This window comes from Hyperolius riggenbachi, chromosome 1, assembly GCF_040937935.1.
Source record: "Hyperolius riggenbachi isolate aHypRig1 chromosome 1, aHypRig1.pri, whole genome shotgun sequence".
Taxonomy (NCBI): Eukaryota; Metazoa; Chordata; class Amphibia; order Anura; family Hyperoliidae; genus Hyperolius; species Hyperolius riggenbachi.
The window spans coordinates 123,898,115-123,916,169 of NC_090646.1; the positions used below are offsets into that span (position 1 = coordinate 123,898,115).

At 45.7% G+C, this 18,055-nt stretch overlaps 1 protein-coding gene across 4 annotated transcripts in view; it reads left to right on the forward strand.

Annotated features, from left to right (window-relative positions):
• The window catches only part of LIMCH1 (LIM and calponin homology domains 1), a 358,780-nt gene that overhangs the window by 109,922 nt on the left and 230,803 nt on the right, over positions 1 to 18,055 (forward strand). For all 4 annotated transcript variants that reach the window (XM_068278486.1, XM_068278488.1, XM_068278487.1 and 1 more), the window contains exon 2: positions 13,994 to 14,064. In XM_068278486.1, coding sequence (XP_068134587.1) covers positions 13,994 to 14,064 — 71 coding nt within the window. The remainder of the gene's footprint in view (positions 1 to 13,993; positions 14,065 to 18,055) is intronic.

Here is an 18,055-nt window from a genome sequence, read left to right on the forward strand (position 1 = left end):
ACCCACTTCCAGGCCTGGATTGTTGCTGGAAGCCCACTGTGCGCCTGCACTGTGTTTTATGCAAGCCACAGCACACCCCAGCTTCCTGGAGTCACACTGATTCCCATCTGCTGGCAAATCTCACTGTAAAGTAAAGACTGTTGTATATGTAATTTAGCTAAAAATTTTTTTGCTATCTTTATTTTTTTAATAGTAGGTGTGTAGTACACATTTGGCTATATACTGTTGTAGGATATTCACTAGCTGGGTTAAAGCAGTAGGATTAGCCATACTACGCCAGGGAAAAAAAGCACATATATATAAGTAGATAAATACTTTATCTACTTACATAACACATGTTTTGTACTGTCCATTTCAGTGAATGTTATATAGTAAATGAAGAGAATTCTGTTCCTGGTAGGGACCATGTCTTTTGCCCACAGTTTAGGCTAAATACTAATTTCATTCCTGCCCTTTACTTTTTTATCTTTCGTCTTCCAATCGCTGAGTCGCCTTAGCCTTGCTTGTAAACACAAGTGAGCAGGGGATCCTGTTTCAGATAAGCAGCTAGGCAGGGAAATAAAGGGAAGAGGAGGAATATATTATAGATAAAAAGAACCCCCAGCATGTAACTATTTGGCACGGACTATTAAAGGGGCAGTGCTCCTGAAGTATGTGATAACTCCAAATCATAACAGCAGAAAAAGTTTTGAATGCAGGATTAGCATCTTTATTACTTAATACACTCAGACCAGTTGCTGTTGAAATTTGATTTTTATGGTGACAATCCCGCTTTAACAATTTGTGTGTAGTTCACTGATCAGATGTATAAAACAACTTGTGACAGGGTCATAACTAGAGGGGAGCAGATCACAGAAGAGCCCAGAGCTGTTGGGGGTCCCAACTACCCATCTTCTCTTCCTCTGATACAGGGGACTATACTTCAGATCAGGTGGTTTTGTGGCTACACTTGCTATGGGTGTGAAGAACATGATGGCCACATTTTTTATGACCGTTGTGAGATGGACCACAAGGTTGGAAGGGGCACCAAGGGCTGGCAAGGTAAAATGGGGGGGGGGGGCATCAAGGTTTCTCTGGGGGGGGGGGGGGGGTAACAACCCCTTGAGTTTTAGTTACACCACGGACTTGTAGCGTAGGATGCTTGATTGCAGGAGGCTTTGGGATTTTCTGGAATCATTGGTTTGAAAGGGCCTTCAAACTGAGAGGGATATGAAGGCAGCCATATTTATTTCCTTTTAAACAAAACTGGTTGCTGGGCTGTTCTGCTGATCCTCTGCCACTAATACTACTTTTATAGTCGAATACTCTAAAAGACCCTGAACAAGCATTCAGATCTGAGGTTTCTGACTGAAGTTGGACTTAATAGTCTGACTTCAGTTGCAAGCTGCATGCTTGTTTCAGGGGTGTGATCCACATCGTTGTACAGCCAGAGAGATCAGCAGGACACCAGGCAAAAGGAGATGCATGACAGCTTTTATATCCTTCTCAGGTCAGGTGTCCTTTAAAGTGGACCTGACCTCTTGCACAGGACAGAAGGAAAACTTAGATAAATGCACCCTGTATGTATTTAGAGAGTTTAGCCTGTCTAATTCCTCCTCATTAGTGTCTAGTCACAAGTTGTAATGTGATCTCTCTCCTGTGTCACATGACTGCCATGGCAGAGATGGCAGATGAGCTCATTTGAAAGCACAGGCTGTTAACAATATGTCTGCTTCCATGAATCAGGAAGTATACACCGTGCAGATGTATTGTAGAATTTCTATCAGCTATAAGAAATACATTTTTTTTAGTTTAAAGGTGGTTATGCGGTTGCGTATCTTTTAGCACAGAGAGGGCGTTCTGAGTTAAGGTCTGCTTTAAAACTGTAAGCTGCTAACAGGCAGAGATAGTCGGTGCTAATAATTCCAGCTTACATGCACATTTCATGCAAATTATATGCAGCTTGAAAATGAACAAATTAAAATCACCAGAATTCTTAGCATCTTATTTACCATCTCTGCTAGCAGTTCCTTAACCCCGAGCGTTATGCCGCTCAGGAGGTTTTGTTACTTTTAGCCAGATTTTTAAATAAATGTGCTAAATGGCTATAAACCCTCTAGCTAGCACTAGGCTAGCTAGAGGAAGTCTCCGGCACCCGCCGCTCCCCCGTTTTTACATTACCCAGCCTGGATCCAGCGATTGTGCAGCCTCCCCGGACAGCTCCGCTCTTCACTATGAGGAGGATCAAACATGACGTCAAACCCAATCCTCCCCATAGAGAGACCAGAGCTGTGTCGGGAGGCTGCGCAATCGCTGGATCCGGGGAGGGGTAATGTATAAACTGGGGGATCGCAGAGGAGCGGCTGCCCGACACTAGAACTAGCTAGCCTAGTGCTAGCTAAAGGATTTACAGCCATTTGGCACATTTATTTATGGGGGACTCCTGGGGCTACAGAGCGGTATGCCCGACACAGTGTCGGGCATACCGGACCACTAAAATTGTAAAATTGTTAATATGTGTAAACGTATACAAATAAAAATTATGTTTCTTCCAGAGTAAAATGAGCCATACATTATTTTTCTCCTATGTTGCTGTCACTTACAGTAGGCAGTAGAAATCTGACAGAACTGACAGGTTTTAGACTAGTCCAGTGATTTGCAAACTTGGCTCTCCAGCTGTTAAGGAACTACAAGTTCCACAATGCATTTGCCTTTATGAATCATGACTGTGGCTGTCCTACTCCCGCAATGCATTGTGGGACTTGTAGTTCCTTAACAGCCGGAGAGCCAAGTTTGCAGATCGCTGGACTAGTCCATCTCTTCATGGGGGATTATCAGCAAGACTTATTCTTTATAAAGACATTCCCTGAAAGGATTTATACAAATATGCTAGCCAGCTTCCTTGCTCGCTGCACACTTTTTTTTTTTTTTTTTGGACAGAGCAACTCCCATTCACTAAGTGCTTTTGAAAATAGACAAAACCCTGAGAATCCCCTATGAGATGGACTAGTCGAAAACCTGTCGGCTCCATCAGATTTCCACTACCTACTGTAAGTGACAGCAACATAAGATGCCAGTAAATTATAGCTCATTTTACTTTAGAAGAAACCTACTTTGTATATTTTTACATGATTTTAAATTTGATGATTTTTGCGATAGTGGTCCCTTAAAGCTACTTATTATTTATTTGTTTTCTCAGTTTGAAATATTTGAATAATCAGTTTTGCTATGGTAGACATACAGTCATTTGGGTTTCTTGAATAACAAACACAAGTGTGTGAGGCCTGATGCAGAACATTCATGATGGCGCATTAGAGATTTCGCTAAGCAGAATATGGAGCATCGCTTGTTGCCTAGCAACTGTGGCTGGGGCTGAAGGTCTGACGGCAATGCTGCATTGTGGAGTGAGGAGCGCACAAGATGTAAGCAGAGCTGCAGTGGCTCTGCCAGCAGGATTGTGGTGGAATCAGGAGTTGGTAGCAAAGAATAAAATACTGTATAAAGCTACATGAACATTTTGGAGAACGGTCACCTGAAATGATTACAGGTAATCCCCAGTTAAAGAACAAGATGGGGAGGGGACTGTAGGTTTGTTCTTAAAGGAATCCAAGCAGCTTTTTGTTTCTGAAGTTTGTCCTGGATTCTAATAGCTGTAGGAGATGCAATTTCCCCCTCCCCTTCCCTCTGCTGTTGTTTATCCAGGAGAAGGTGTGAGTGTAATAAAGTGTGAAAAAAACTGTATTAAACTGTATGAAGTACACTCCCTGCAGACGCATTGGTGTGTAACTTGCAAGGCGACATGTGGCAAACCGAAAGTCATGTAAGTCTATTGGGACACACATGTGCAGAACCATATTTTTTTCAATACACTTCTGTGCAATTCATTTTTCAGCCATAGGAAGTGAGCGCTAGAGTAGAGACACTCACTTCCTGCTTAGCCGAAGGGAAGTTACTGCGTATTAATGCGGAAATCCCAGAAGGCTATTTTTTAGCTGTGAGATGCGATCATCTTACTGCGCCGCTAATGGAGCCCAGCAGGGTGAAACCGGCCTCAGGCTACAAGTCAGGACTGGCAGTAATCGGGCAAAGGAAGAATCTAGGCCAAGGTGAGGCAGACTGTAATCCAAGGCAAACTCGGGCACAGCGCAAGTCACCAATGGTAGTTCAGATCAAGCCTAGTGAAACTGGTGGGAAACAGAAGTCAAGCACAGAATTTGGAAAGCTGCAAGGCAGATGTCTGGTGGAGCTGATTAGAACTGACAATACCAACTGTCTCCAGAAGTGGACATATACAGAATCTAGTGTGACTGTGCAGGACCAGAACTCCTGTAAAGCCTTGAACCTTGGTGTGTCTGTATGCACAGAACTCCCATAAAACCTTGAACCATGGTGTGTATGGCAGCATTGTTCCACTCACACTGGGTGGCTCCAGGGAGCCAGTAAGCTGCTGTTTAGCTTGGCAAGCTCATTAGGCCCATAGAACAGGTATTCTGTCCACCATTTCACTCCACTCTATGTATTCATTTATCAACTTGGTTACTGTTAGAATTTTCTTAATTTTGGTTTAGCTGTGTTACCTAATCAGCTCCAGTCACAAAGGAAATGTTGGTGGGTGTAAATGTGACACAGCTATAATGGAGCGCATGAGCAGTTCAAGGGGAACGTCAGCCTAAACAAACATACTGTCATTAAGTTACATTAGTTATGTTCATTAAAATAGATGGGTAATATAATCTCCTACCCACCCTGTTTTAAAAGAACAGGCAAATGCTTGTGATTTCATGGGGGCAGCCATCTTTTTGGTTGAATGGAGGTGACAGGGAGCATGAGATACAGTTCCAACTGTCCTGTGTCCTGATCACCCCTCACAGCAGTGCGCAATAGGCTTTAAATCTCAAATTCAAAATTTAGAAAAAAATATTGCACCAAAACAGAAGAACATCAAAAATCCCATCATGCTTTGCACAGCATCAGGGAAAAATGCCCGGGAAGTTTTCTTCTATGCAGCTAAAAATGAGGCTTGGCTAAGAAAAACAAAGTTCTAATGCTGTGAAACTGTTAACGAAACACCAAGCCTTTTCAGTTCTGCTGAGTAGATTTTTAGTCTGGAGGTTCACTTTAAGTGCTGTTTCCTGCCTTACATTACACATTCAATCACTTGTGTTGGATAGTAAGGCATAGCAGAGGTGAAATAGCTGTGTTCAGTGTAGGCAGTGCAAGCTGTACTGTCACTGAACTAATAACTAAATAATGAATGAGGCGGTGTTGATGGAGATGGCAGGTGTGAAAACAATGGTAAATAGCTGTATGAATGTGAACTTCCTGGTACTGATAACAGATGAGCAGTGGATGAGGCAGCTCAGGAGGGGAGTACTGCTCACCGGCAGCATAAGCACTCTGCATTATTCTGCTTGTTGCCTGCTATAGGGCTCTTTTAAATAAACGTCTGACAGCAGTGCACCTTATTGCTTGTCAGACGCTTCTGTTCATGTGCAGTGCTACAAGCGTCCAGCACTTGCAGCGACCACTGCATCTGCATCCAAGCTTGGCGGTAGCTGATCCTAGATGCTACATGCCGCTCTGTGTGTCAATCCGCTGACGTGCATGTGGTAGGAATGCTCCCATTCGGTTGCATTGTTTTGCAACCAAAGGGAGCTTGACCCCAGCAATTGGTGACTAAATGGTGCGGTTTAGTTTCCTCTGTAAGAGTTTATAAGGTTTGGTGCCGGATCTGTGCAAGATCACGTGCAACCAGCGGGAGCAGACAGTATATTGTCCACTCCGATAGTCCACTGTGGTCCGGCTGAAGCCCGGGGCAGATGTGTTACCACCATAGGCTATATGGGGGAACACAGCTGCCAGCTCCAGATCATTACGAACCTGTCCACGTCATCCGCCTTACCGCCTGCAGCTGCTGCTCCTCTTCTGCTTGCCCTGAAAACGATGGGAGCTTGGCAGAAGCATGGAGCATCCTGTTGGATGATAAATAATCATATAGATTCATACCTAGCAAAAGGGAGCATTCTCACTGGTACACCCTGAACCAATGACAATTTCCCCTGTTGAAGCAGGATTGTTATTGTTTTTTGCAAAACCAATGGTGTGCCCCCATGTGCTTTAACTGCTTCGGACCAAACGGTGAGTGTGAGCGGTGGCATAACTGAATCCACGGGGCAGTGGAGCTGGTGGTCTGCCTGTGGCGACCAGCCTAGTGGTAATAGACACTGTTCTGTACCCATAGGCTTCAGTGTTCTCTCAAGGCTCTTTTAGCTGGGTGTTTCACCCAGCTACTTTTGGTGAGCACCCGGCTGTTATTAGATCACCTCCCCCTATGCTGTGAGCAGAGTTGCGCACACAGGATCGGCCCTGCATTCTCTCATCTCGCCCCACCCGGCTACTTTTTCATGCCACCCTGCTGGAAATAATTTCTGGGGAGAACACTGGGCTTCCATTGCATCCGGTTTGCTACACAATCACAGAGGCGCTCTGCTTGCTATAACAGAATTGCTGTTTATCCCCTGTTTATTGCCTGAAGAAGTGGGCTGTGCCCGCGAAACGCGTTGCATCCTTGGGGTATCTTCAATAAATGTGTATTTATTTATTTAATCACAGTCCTTGGTGTCTGCTTTAACGGAGGCAAGTCCACCACTTCCTCCCAGCAATTTTTTAAAAAATTTGTGTACTTTTATTCTACTGGCGCCTCTGTTCACCTACCAGTACAATGGCAATACGGTTGCACAAAAATGCAGCAGGTAGGATTTTGCAGTCCTTGCGTGTTGTGCTTGCTTTCTGATTGACAGGATGCATTCACCGTCTGATTTTGTGTTGTTTTTTTTTTTTTCACATTGTGAACAGGGCCTTTTTCTTCCCCAAGTCCAACTTTGTTGTGGACCCTCTTCCATGTGTAGCGTCACTTCTCCCATTCCATGTACAGCCCCCACTTGCAGGTTTAACCTTCATTTGTAGAAGCCCCACTTTTACATCATGCCATTCCTGTCCTCTGTGTAGCTGCCCCACTTCTATTCCCTGCGCAGCCCCCTCTTCCGTTCCCTGCGGAGCCCCCTCTTCTGTTCCCTGTGCAGCCCCCTCTTCCGTTCCCTGCGCAGAGCCCCCTCTTCCGTTCCCTGCGCAGAGCCCCCTCTTCCGTTCCCTGCGCAGAGCCCCCTCTTCCGTTCCCTGCGCAGAGCCCCTCTTCCGTTCCCTGCGCAGAGCCCCTCTTCCGTTCCCTGCGCAGAGCCCCTCTTCCGTTCCCTGCGCAGAGGCCCTCTTCCGTTCCCTGCGCAGAGGCCCTCTTCCGTTCCCTGCGCAGAGCCCCTCTTCCGTTCCCTGCGCAGAGCCCCTCTTCCGTTCCCTGCGCAGAGCCCCTCTTCCGTTCCCTGCGCAGAGCCCCTCTTCCGTTCCCTGCGCAGAGCCCCTCTTCCGTTCCCTGCGCAGAGCCCCTCTTCCGTTCCCTGCGCAGAGCCCCTCTTCCGTTCCCTGCGCAGAGCCCCTCTTCCGTTCCCTGCGCAGAGCCCCTCTTCCGTTCCCTGCGCAGAGCCCCTCTTCCGTTCCCTGCGCAGAGCCCCTCTTCCGTTCCCTGCGCAGAGCCCCTCTTCCGTTCCCTGCGCAGAGCCCCTCTTCCGTTCCCTGCGCAGAGCCCCTCTTCCGTTCCCTGCGCAGAGCCCCTCTTCCGTTCCCTGCGCAGAGCCCCTCTTCCGTTCCCTGCGCAGAGCCCCTCTTCCGTTCCCTGCGCAGAGCCCCTCTTCCGTTCCCTGCGCAGAGCCCCTCTTCCGTTCCCTGCGCAGAGGCCCTCTTCCGTTCCCTGCGCAGAGGCCCTCTTCCGTTCCCTGCGCAGAGGCCCTCTTCCGTTCCCTGCGCAGAGGCCTTCCTCCGTTCCCTGCGCAGAGCCCCTCTTCCGTTCCCTGCGCAGAGCCCCTCTTCCGTTCCCTGCGCAGAGCCCCTCTTCCGTTCCCTGCGCAGAGCCCCTCTTCCGTTCCCTGCGCAGAGCCCCTCTTCCGTTCCCTGCGCAGAGCCCCTCTTCCGTTCCCTGCGCAGAGCCCCTCTTCCGTTCCCTGCGCAGAGCCCCTCTTCCGTTCCCTGCGCAGAGCCCCTCTTCCGTTCCCTGCGTAGAGCCCCTTTTCCGTTCCCTGCGCAGAGCCCCTCTTCCGTTCCCTGCGCAGAGCCCCTCTTCCATGGGTAACATCCCTGTACAGCAGCCCATCCCTTTCATCTAGAGCAGTGATGGCTAACCTTGGCACTCCAGTTGAGGTGGAACTAAAAGTTGCATGAGGCATTGCAATACTCTGACAGCTCTAAGCATAACACGCGGAGGCAGATGCATGATGGGATTTGTAGTTTTGTCATAGCTGGAGTGCCAAGGTTAACCATCACTGATCCAGAGCCTCCTTGGGTAATGTGTGCTTCCTTGTATGAGTTGCTCCCAATTTGCACAACCCCTCTTCCATGTCCACCCCCCCCCCCCTCCTTGGGCAGCAGCCGCCCTGGGGCTTTGTTGCCTTAACTGGGCTCCAGCCCTGCTTTCAGATATATCGGCTACATTGTTGCTGTATGGTTCATGTATGGGAGTTGTTTTCTTCCCATCACAATATGATTTTAATTTGAAAGATTTTGCATTGTTTAATTTTGCAGACCCAGAGTTTAATCTCCTTGAATCTTGGTAACTTGGAAGGAACATTTAAATCATAAATCAAATGTTGCGAAACTTTCTTTTTTTTTTTTCCTTATTTTTTTTAACTTCTTCAGTTTTTTGATGAACAAAAATCTGATATTTTGTTCCTGTGAAGTACGGTATGCAAATAAAATTCCAGCTCCTCTCGCACGTGTTTAGCTGGAAAGGTGTTTGTTTTGATTACTGCTCTATTTAAAGTGAAATTCCTCTGTCACTAAAACTTTCCTATAAACATTTATCAGCACTGCACAAATGTTTTGTAGTTTCATGCCATTAAGAGAAAAAATGACCTTTGCATTTTAATGGCTTTCTAAAACTGGCCGTATGCACAAACTGCACTTGTTTTCTAGCCTGGAATCTGTGCTGTTTCACTAGAGCGAGCTTCAGCACTTCCTCTTCCTGCATAATCAGCTGCACACAGCAGGAGTCCTAATTCATTTTTCCCACACCTGCACTAAGTGAACTTACTGGCAGATTTCACATTTAAATTATCAGCCTAGCAGCATCCTGTTATGCAAGCAGACAAGTATGCTCCCAATAGAGGTAGGATGCCAGAAATGCCTGCTTACATGCTGAGTGGGGATAGAGTAGGGACTGCTTCTAAGGTGGAAACTTTGATGCTGGTACATTGTCTTAATACAAACTACAGGTGTTACCTTACTTAAAATCAGGTTCTGTTCAAAGATATGGTTTGCAAGTTGGATTTGTTTGGAAGTTGAGTCACACTTAGTGAAACCTGGTTAAATGATTTACTGTGTTCATTCGCATATAAGCTGACCCGCATATAAGCCGAGGTACCCACTTTTCCCCCAGGAACCATGAAAAAGTGATTGACTTGCGTAGAAGCCCCCTGCCCAGTATAGCCTTCTCCACAGTAGCCAGATGTGCCCACCAGTACAAGTCATCCCACCTCTCAATAGCCAGATGTGCCTCAAGGATGATACAGCTGTGTCTCAAGATGCCACTAGATGAGGTCATAGATATGAGACGCAGCGAATTCCACACAGGAAGAATCCCTGATCATTGCACCACTGGACACGTTGCTTGCACGCACCGCTCTTCAAGCCAGAGGACACAGGTAGTTGTGAGCAGCGCACTCTGCACACCATGTTGCAGGGGATGGGGGCACAGACTCAGCAGGGAGCCAGCTGGCACGATTTGTACGATCCTCTGCCAGTAACAAAACCTGCTCCACCATCTGTTCTGTTTCACTGACTCGCATATAAGCCGAGGGGGTAACTTTTATGCACATTTTTGTGCTGAAAAATTGGGCTGATATGATTATACAGTATAAGATACTTTCAGAAAACTCTGGATTTGGACATATACAGTAGTATCCATTTGTATAAACAACCTAGAAAAGTAGTTTACTATATCAGAAATGTACTATATCACAATTGGTCATACATTATATAAAGTATATTCATACAGGTGCATGGAAGGGACCTGCGGACTTAACTAGAGTTTTACTATATCAGAGTTTACCATAAAGAGTTTAAATTGTAGTACAGGTAAACGGTGATCTTTTTTTTGGGGGGGGGGGGAGGGGGGGGCATTGCTTTCAAAGTGCTTTTAATATGTTTTCAACTACTTTAAACAACAGTTTATACAATACTCTAGCACAGGGTTCAGGAACCTTTTTGGCTGAGAGAGCCATGAACACCGCATATTTTAAAATTGTAATTCCGTGAGAGCCATGCAATATGTTTCAAACTGGGACTGTAGTCCTGTCACGTCCTTGTTGCCATGGTGATCTGTATACAGTTGATCCTCCAGGCAGCGGCAGTGTCAGACACATCTTCAGCTTCTCTTGGGTTTCAGCAACATCAGCAATTTCCCTGAGAGACAGAGAGAAGAAATACTGACTAACGGCTTGTACAATTAGCTAGCTGACTTGGGGGTTGATTCACTTTGTAGGACAAGATCAAGATCGTCCTAGAAAGCCACTGGACCTGACAGGGCCCAGGGTGGGACAATTGAAGCAGCTGTTGTTTGTTTTGGGGTAGTGCGAGTAAGATGATAGTGCATGCTTCAGCAGTAGCATTCCTACTTTGAAAATGTTACCTGCTCTGCCACACTAAGCTGCACTGCGTTGGCAGTGTAGCTCAGTGAATCAACCTCTACTGATTTGTATGTGAGCCAGATGTAGCCATCGAAAGAGCCACATATGGCTCCCGAGCCATAGGTTCCCTACCCCTGCTCTAGCATGTAACCACAACATTTATTAACAAAGAGTGTACTGTATACTTTGTACATGAAGACCATTTTGTATGTTTGAAATGTTGTAACTCAAGTTGTTTGTTAGTAGTGGACTGCCTGTACTGCAGTGTTTTGTCAACTAATGTCTTCCTATCCCAACACCTTTAGAAGTTCATAAGCCTGTTTACCTGGTGAGTGCAAGGGGTTAATATTGATAATAGCTTAAATTGCTCCCAGCACCTGAACGAAGGCACAGTTCACATGGGCGTAAACGTGCAGATGCAGCATTTGTCACTCAAGCGCTTTTTAAACGTCTGTATCGTTTACTATAGCTTACACAAACACTGTGCTCCATCCCATAGTCTGTCCTCCTGCGGGGTCTGTGTCCTCTTGTGGAGGTCAAGATTTGATGCAACGGCTGAACTGGTAGCACTGCCAAAGGTTGCCAACTGCTTCTTCACTTAGTAGCAGAAACACATTTGACAGCATCTATTCGAGACACCGCTGCTGGTTCAGACTGTCTGAACCAGCCCTAAATCAAAGTTTGAGGTGGCTATACCTGGGGCTTCTTCAGTGTCCCCATAAGCAATGTGACAGTTCACCTTTGCCAGCCCTCCTCCCCCCCCCCCCCCACCTCCATGATGGATCAGTCTTCAATCTGTTTGTCATTGGAACAGTGATTGAGAAAGGCATTTCACCCCTTTGATTGTATTTGGAATGTATGGGAAAGTGGTGCAGAATGGACACATGGCTTTAAAACAAAACAAACAAAAAAAATTAAATGTTTATTTGTGCAAAAAGTCAGTTCAGTAAATAACAGCAGAAGCAGAATCTGACAGGCTTCTGGAAGTGATACATACAAAGAAATACAGAAATCTGCTGCAGTAAGGAAAAAAACAAACCGGTCAAACTTCCATGTAAACATGTCCACATAGCTTAGTACTGCATCCAACTATTGGTTGCAGCGTTCCTTTCTGTAGTCAATGGTCAAAATGTATCAGCACACCGTTGTAGAATGCTTTACGCTCCTTTTATTGAGCTATGCGTTCCATAAATAAATGAAGCCAAATATGATATGAAAATTGTAGAAGGCACTCCATCAACTGTAGGTCGGGTGCTTGATACCAGGACGGGCATGTCCCAATTGCAAACAATGGTCAAAATGTATCAGCACACCGTTGTAGAATGCTTTTGTACAATCTGTAGTTGGATTCCTTTTTGATATCTCTTTGATATCAAATCCTTGACAGTGGTACAATTTATCAATGTTCTCTAAAGGTGCCCCCACTAATGGTACAATTTTTGGCAAAGAACTGTTCAAGTGGTCAGACAAATGGGATCAGATAGATTGGACTGGCAGTAAATAAACCTTGTTGATCTCCCAAATCAACTGTGATCGGTCGACAATTTAGTCGATTGAAAAAATACAATTTTTTTCGGTTGTGTTAGATAGGAAGGTTCTTGATGATGAAATAATCGATGAATTACAACATTTTATTTCCGATCACATTTATGTGATGGCTTGGCCAATTTTTCTCTGAAAATTATACTTTTAGTGTACGATCCGAGAACTATCTGTTGGGGAAGAGGATAAAAAGGTGTACTGTGACCTTTGCCCTTTCTTTTTTTTTTTTTGGGTGGGGGGGGAGGGGGTGTATAGTGCAACCCTGATTACTATTACACTAGAAGTTATACAGATGAATACTTGCAATAAATGACAGCCCTGTTGACCTTTCTGGTCAGTAAGGTCTAAATCACACACCAGAATAAAGCATGCGGCTAAACTTGTCAGATTTGTCATAGACCTCTGATATGCATGCTTGTTCAGGGTCTATGGCTAAAAGTATAATGCTGGGCACTCGGCGGCTCGATGCCGACGTGTCACCGCTTGTCCGCGCGGATCGATTCCTGCTCGTCCCTGCGGGCGCTGCTAATCAGCGTTTCGTTTGCTCACATTGTTCTTCCCGCCGGTATCGTGCGCAGAAACGATCCGGCGGGGTAACGGACAGGTTGAATATTATCAATCGAGCCATCAGCGGCTCAATTGATAATATAAAACAAGCCGTGTATGCCCTTAGAGGCAGAAGATCAGCAGGACAGTCGGGCAATGTGCATTATTTAAAAGGAAATAAACCTGTCAGCCTCCATATCCCTCTCATCTCGAGCTCCAATGGTGGTATTTATTTGTTTAATTATGCCCAGTTTAAACTTTTCAGCTCATGATGAACTGTAGAGAACTGACCAATATAGGCATGCAGTAATCTCTAACAGAAACAAGTAGTGGATAGCTAGAGCATTAGGTTTGATCCCTGGCCAGGACATCATATCTGCATGTGGTCTGTATGTTCTGAATTCCACTGACCTCCCCAAATCATAGTGGCAGATAAGCTGGCTTCCCTCCAACTGGTGCTAGACGGTGGCTTAGGGCTTGTGCACACCAAGAGTGCTTCTGAACACTTTTTTTTTAAATCGCTAGCGCTTCGAAAGCGCTTAACTTATGTGTTTGTAAGGGATTTTTTTTTTCCTTGAAAAATGTGGGTCCTGCAGCATTTTGGAGGTGATTACGCCTCAATGTAAAGTATAGGAAAAGTGGAAAAGCGCTGAAAAGAACTATTTTTCAAAGCGTTTTTTTTGTCCACAGTTGTTCACTTGCAGATCAGTGTTTACAAGCATTACAAAATCACTACACCCAAATGCTCCAAATTGCGAGGCATGAATAGGAAATTGCTAGGCTCATGCCCAGAATAGCTACTGCAAAGCGCTACAAAAATCGCTAAGCATGTGCCATTACGCCTAGTGCAATTTCAGCAGAAATGCAGTATATCAAGCATTGATTGACTCCCTAGTGTTGTAATGGTCAGTGCAGTGCAACGATATGTGGCCATCAGTCCCACACCACTCCTCTTCCACTTGCAATCAAAATGACATCAATCTGATCACCTAGGGCAATGCATTTCCGGCAGATTGAATCAAAGTGATTTGGATTGGCTGGAAACTTGTTTACGTCTATACCTGGCTGTGGGGACCTGCAATATTCAGCGTACTCTGTAAAGTGCTATGCGCTACACACTGTAACTATATGAGCAATAACCACATCATTACCATCCAATGTGCACAAAGTAATTATTTCTTCTTTTCTTTTGTCAGCAAGTCACAGGCAGAAGTTTTGGCGAGCGAGACTTCCGCACGGGCCTGGAGAATGGAATTCTGCTCTGCGAGTAAGCACACTTTTTTTTCTTTTCATCTTTTCATATTCTTGTAGACCTGCATTATACTGGGTCTCTGTACAATATGTAACAATTATAGTTCATGGTCTTGCAGGTCGGTGGTTGTTGGAATCACAAATCCTAAGGGCCCGTTCAGATCAGAAATGCGGATGGCCATGCGTGCGGAACGCGTGCGGACCGCAACGCGTACGAACGCATGGCCATCCGCGTTTGTGTGCGTTGCGTGGCTGATCCCATCACTGAAAAGTGAATGGGACAGCCGCGCGTTTTTGCAAAATCTGCGTGCAGCATGCGTTCCCGGACCGCACAGTGTGAACATTAGACATTGCACTCTATGCAATGTCTGATGTCGTGCGTTTTGGCCACCTGCACGCGTTTCCAAAACGCGGCTGGAAACGCGTGCAGTGTGAACGGGCCCTAAACCATAAATTAAGCACACATTAGGCCCCCGGGGTTCAGCAGAACTTAGTCTTGGCAAAGTAATACTGCAGGCTTGTTCTGCATTATAGACAGAAGTGGGCACCAGGAAACACTGGGACTACAAGGGCACAGCCATACACAGGGACACAGATGGTATCCTGAGTCCAGACACCCATTTTATGCTGTGGATGCCAAGGAGGGGAAGAGTTTGTGTCTTTGATGTGGAATATTGTTCCTTTTTAAAGGACAACTGAAGCGTGAGGTGTATGGAGGTGACCATATTTATTTCCATTGTAAGCAATTCCAATTGCCCCGCTATCCTGCTGATCATCTGCCTCTAATACTTGTAGCCATAGACCCAGAACAAGCATTCAGCAGATTAGTACTGGGTAGGATGGAGGCGCACAATGTATGTTTTATTTTGGTATTTTTAAATGCAAATAAAAAAATTATATGATAAAAAGAGGTAATTGCTTACCTCTCCAGAAGATATAGACACCAGTTCAACTGGAGAATTTTTTTTTTTTTTATTTAAAAAGCAATCTGAGAACGAGTTTCAATGGTCATGGCCCGCTTCCTCAGGTGAACACAAAATGCCTTGATAGCATAGGGGATAGTTTAGAGGCGCCTACACTCTATCCCCTATGCTATCAAGGCATTTTGTATTGACCTGATGAAGTGGGCCATGACCCGTGTCAGATTGCTTTTTGAATAAAAAACTGTTTTCCAGTTGAACTGGTGTCTATATCTTCTGGAGAGGTTAGCAATTGCCTCTCTTTTTATTCATTTTTTTTTTATTTGCATTTAAAAATACCGAAATAGAACATGCATTGGGCGCCTCCTACCCATCCTACCCACTAACAGTCAGACCTCCTTTGGAGGTAATAGCTTTGCAGTTTTTCTGGAAAGTCTATCGTGCCACAGAAGAGTGACCATCCAGTATCCAGGAGCACCAAGCAGGGACGGTTAATTCCCTGCAGGCCGATACGGTGGTTGCAGGAGCTGCAACCCACCTTTGTGAGTATATATTTATGAGTTTATCCTCTCTATACCCGAAGAAACTGCACCATTGGGCTCCTGGTCTCTCCCTACTTTTCACCTAGGTATTCTTGGCCCTTACAAGAATCCCCAAAGAAAAAAAACCCTATGCAGCAGATCAGGTGTTTCTGACATCAGATTATCTGCATGCTTGTTTCTGGTGTGATTCAAACACTACTGCAGCCAAATAGACCGGCAGGCTAGCCAGGCAACTGGTATTGTTTGAAGGGAAGTAAATATGGCAGCCTCCATATTCTTTTCACTTCAGTTGTGCTTTAAGTGTGTGGCACAGCTGGACGGATCTTATTATATACTTCCAGGGGCTTAAAGAGAACCCGAGGTGTGTTTACAGAATGGTATCTGCATACAGAGGCTGGATCTGCCTATACAGCCCAGCCTCTGTTGCTATCCCAAACCCCACTAAGGTCCCCCTGCACTCTGCAATGCCTCATAAATGCTGTGAGGCTGTGTTTACATCTGTAGTGTCAGTCTCAGCTGCTCCCCCGCCTCCTGCATAGCTCCGGTCCCTGCCCCCGTCCCTTCCCTCCAATCAGCAGGGAGGGAAGGGATGCAGGCGGGGACTGGAGTTCTGCAGGAGGCGGGAAGAGCAGCAGACTGACACTATAGAGATAAACACAGCCAGCTCTGACAAGCTGTGTGTCAGCAGCATGGCTGTGATTTATGAGGGATTGCAGAGTGCAGGGGGACCTTAGGGGGGTTTGGGATAGCAACAGAGGCTGGGCTGTATAGGCAGATCCAGCCGCTGTATGCAGATAATAATCTTCAAACCCACCTCGGGTTCTCTTTAAAGAGTACCTGTGAGTTCTGAAAAAGAAAAAAGATAGATGCCTCAGTAGAGGGAAACCTCTAGATAACCCAGAAGCCTCCCTCGTCCTCCTCGCCCCTTCTGTTCCAGCACTAGGACCCCCGAAACCTCCTCCACAAGAGTTTGCCAACGGAGTGCGCCGCACTGCGCCTGCACAGTAGCCGATCGGGCTTGGCTTTTTCCGCTGAGCACGAGCAGCTCCGTGCTACTGCGCAGGCATGAGCAGTCCTCTGCAGTGTGGCAGTATTGGTTGGCGTATGAGCATGGCTGCAAACATTCAGAGGGTCCAAGTGAGAAGTGGTGGCCTGGAGGAGGACATGGGAAGCCTCTGGAGAATCCTCAGGCTTCCCTCTACTGAGGTAAGTATCGGACTTTTCTCTATGTGAAACTCGCAGACTATGTTTGCTTTAATACCTTGAGGTGCTAGCCCATCACTCATGATCTCTCATTGCATTTGAGATGCTAATGTATTTCCAGTTAATGCCAATATTATAATACATGGTATTGGATAAAATGCAGTAGCTGGTGATTTTTGCATCATAATAACATAGAATTTGCATCAATTTGAAATTATTATTATCATACTGACCTTCTCCAGTAGAAAGGTTCCTTTTTAAATGTGGATTTAGGCCCCTACCCTATTTGCGTGCTGCCTGCATTACAGGTGGCCATAGCAACGCTTGGCACTTTATAATGCATGGAATCACACTGCAGTTGTGCAAAACCTCGCTGGATCAAGACAGTTGTTTGCATTCGAGTATCCAAAGCACGCGACTTTAACAGGAACTGCTCATTGCTCCATCACCAGATACGCATAATCGATCATAAAACAGGCGATCGTTTCGGGTCAATTGTAACTGTGCCTTGACAAAGGGGAACCATGTGTGTCTCCAAAACGGTCGTCTGTTTTATGTTTGATGCTGTGTGTATATGGTGAAGGAGCCAAAAAAATTTCCTGTTAAGTGGTGTGCGGACCTTCTTTGGCTACTTGTAAAGACTTTGAATACTTGGTCCTGCACCCACCACTTCTGCTGGATGTTGGTGTGTGATCTGCGTGTGATCTGCTTATCGCATACACTGTGCTGAAATGTGATTCCTTCTCGGGACATAATGCAGTTTCCTCTGGCAACTTTGATATTGTTGTAGAGGACAGCTGAATGATTAACTTCATTATAATGAGTAAACTTTATGCGCATAAAGGCTGTTGACGTATCCTTTGCACCCAACTGGAAAATTATGAAAATTTTATTATCAGCTCTTTTGCAACAAGAACATTTTTTTTTTCACATTTGTGATAATGGACACTTCAAGAGCCTGTCCACACACAAATCGGGCAAAAATGGAGCTGGAAATTTGGGCCCAGACAGCGCTGCCCTAGGCCACAATGTGAATTACAGCTATAGTGGTGCTCAGTCAGTAATTTGGGCGCTGGAGCCCAAATTACGATAAAAACAGCGTAATTTGGCTGGCAGCAATAGCTGGCAGACAAATTACATATTTTCCCAGAGTCCACAGCAGCCTGGAGGGGGAATAGTAATTAACGCTGCAATGACTCAGGGCTGTGGGGTCGGTAAAAAAAATCATCCAACTCCTCAGTTTATGAAACCTCCGACTCCTCAGTTTATGAAACCTCCGACTCTAGGTACCCAAAATGGCTCAGCCTCCTCGACTCTGACTCCTTAGTCTAATACTTACCAG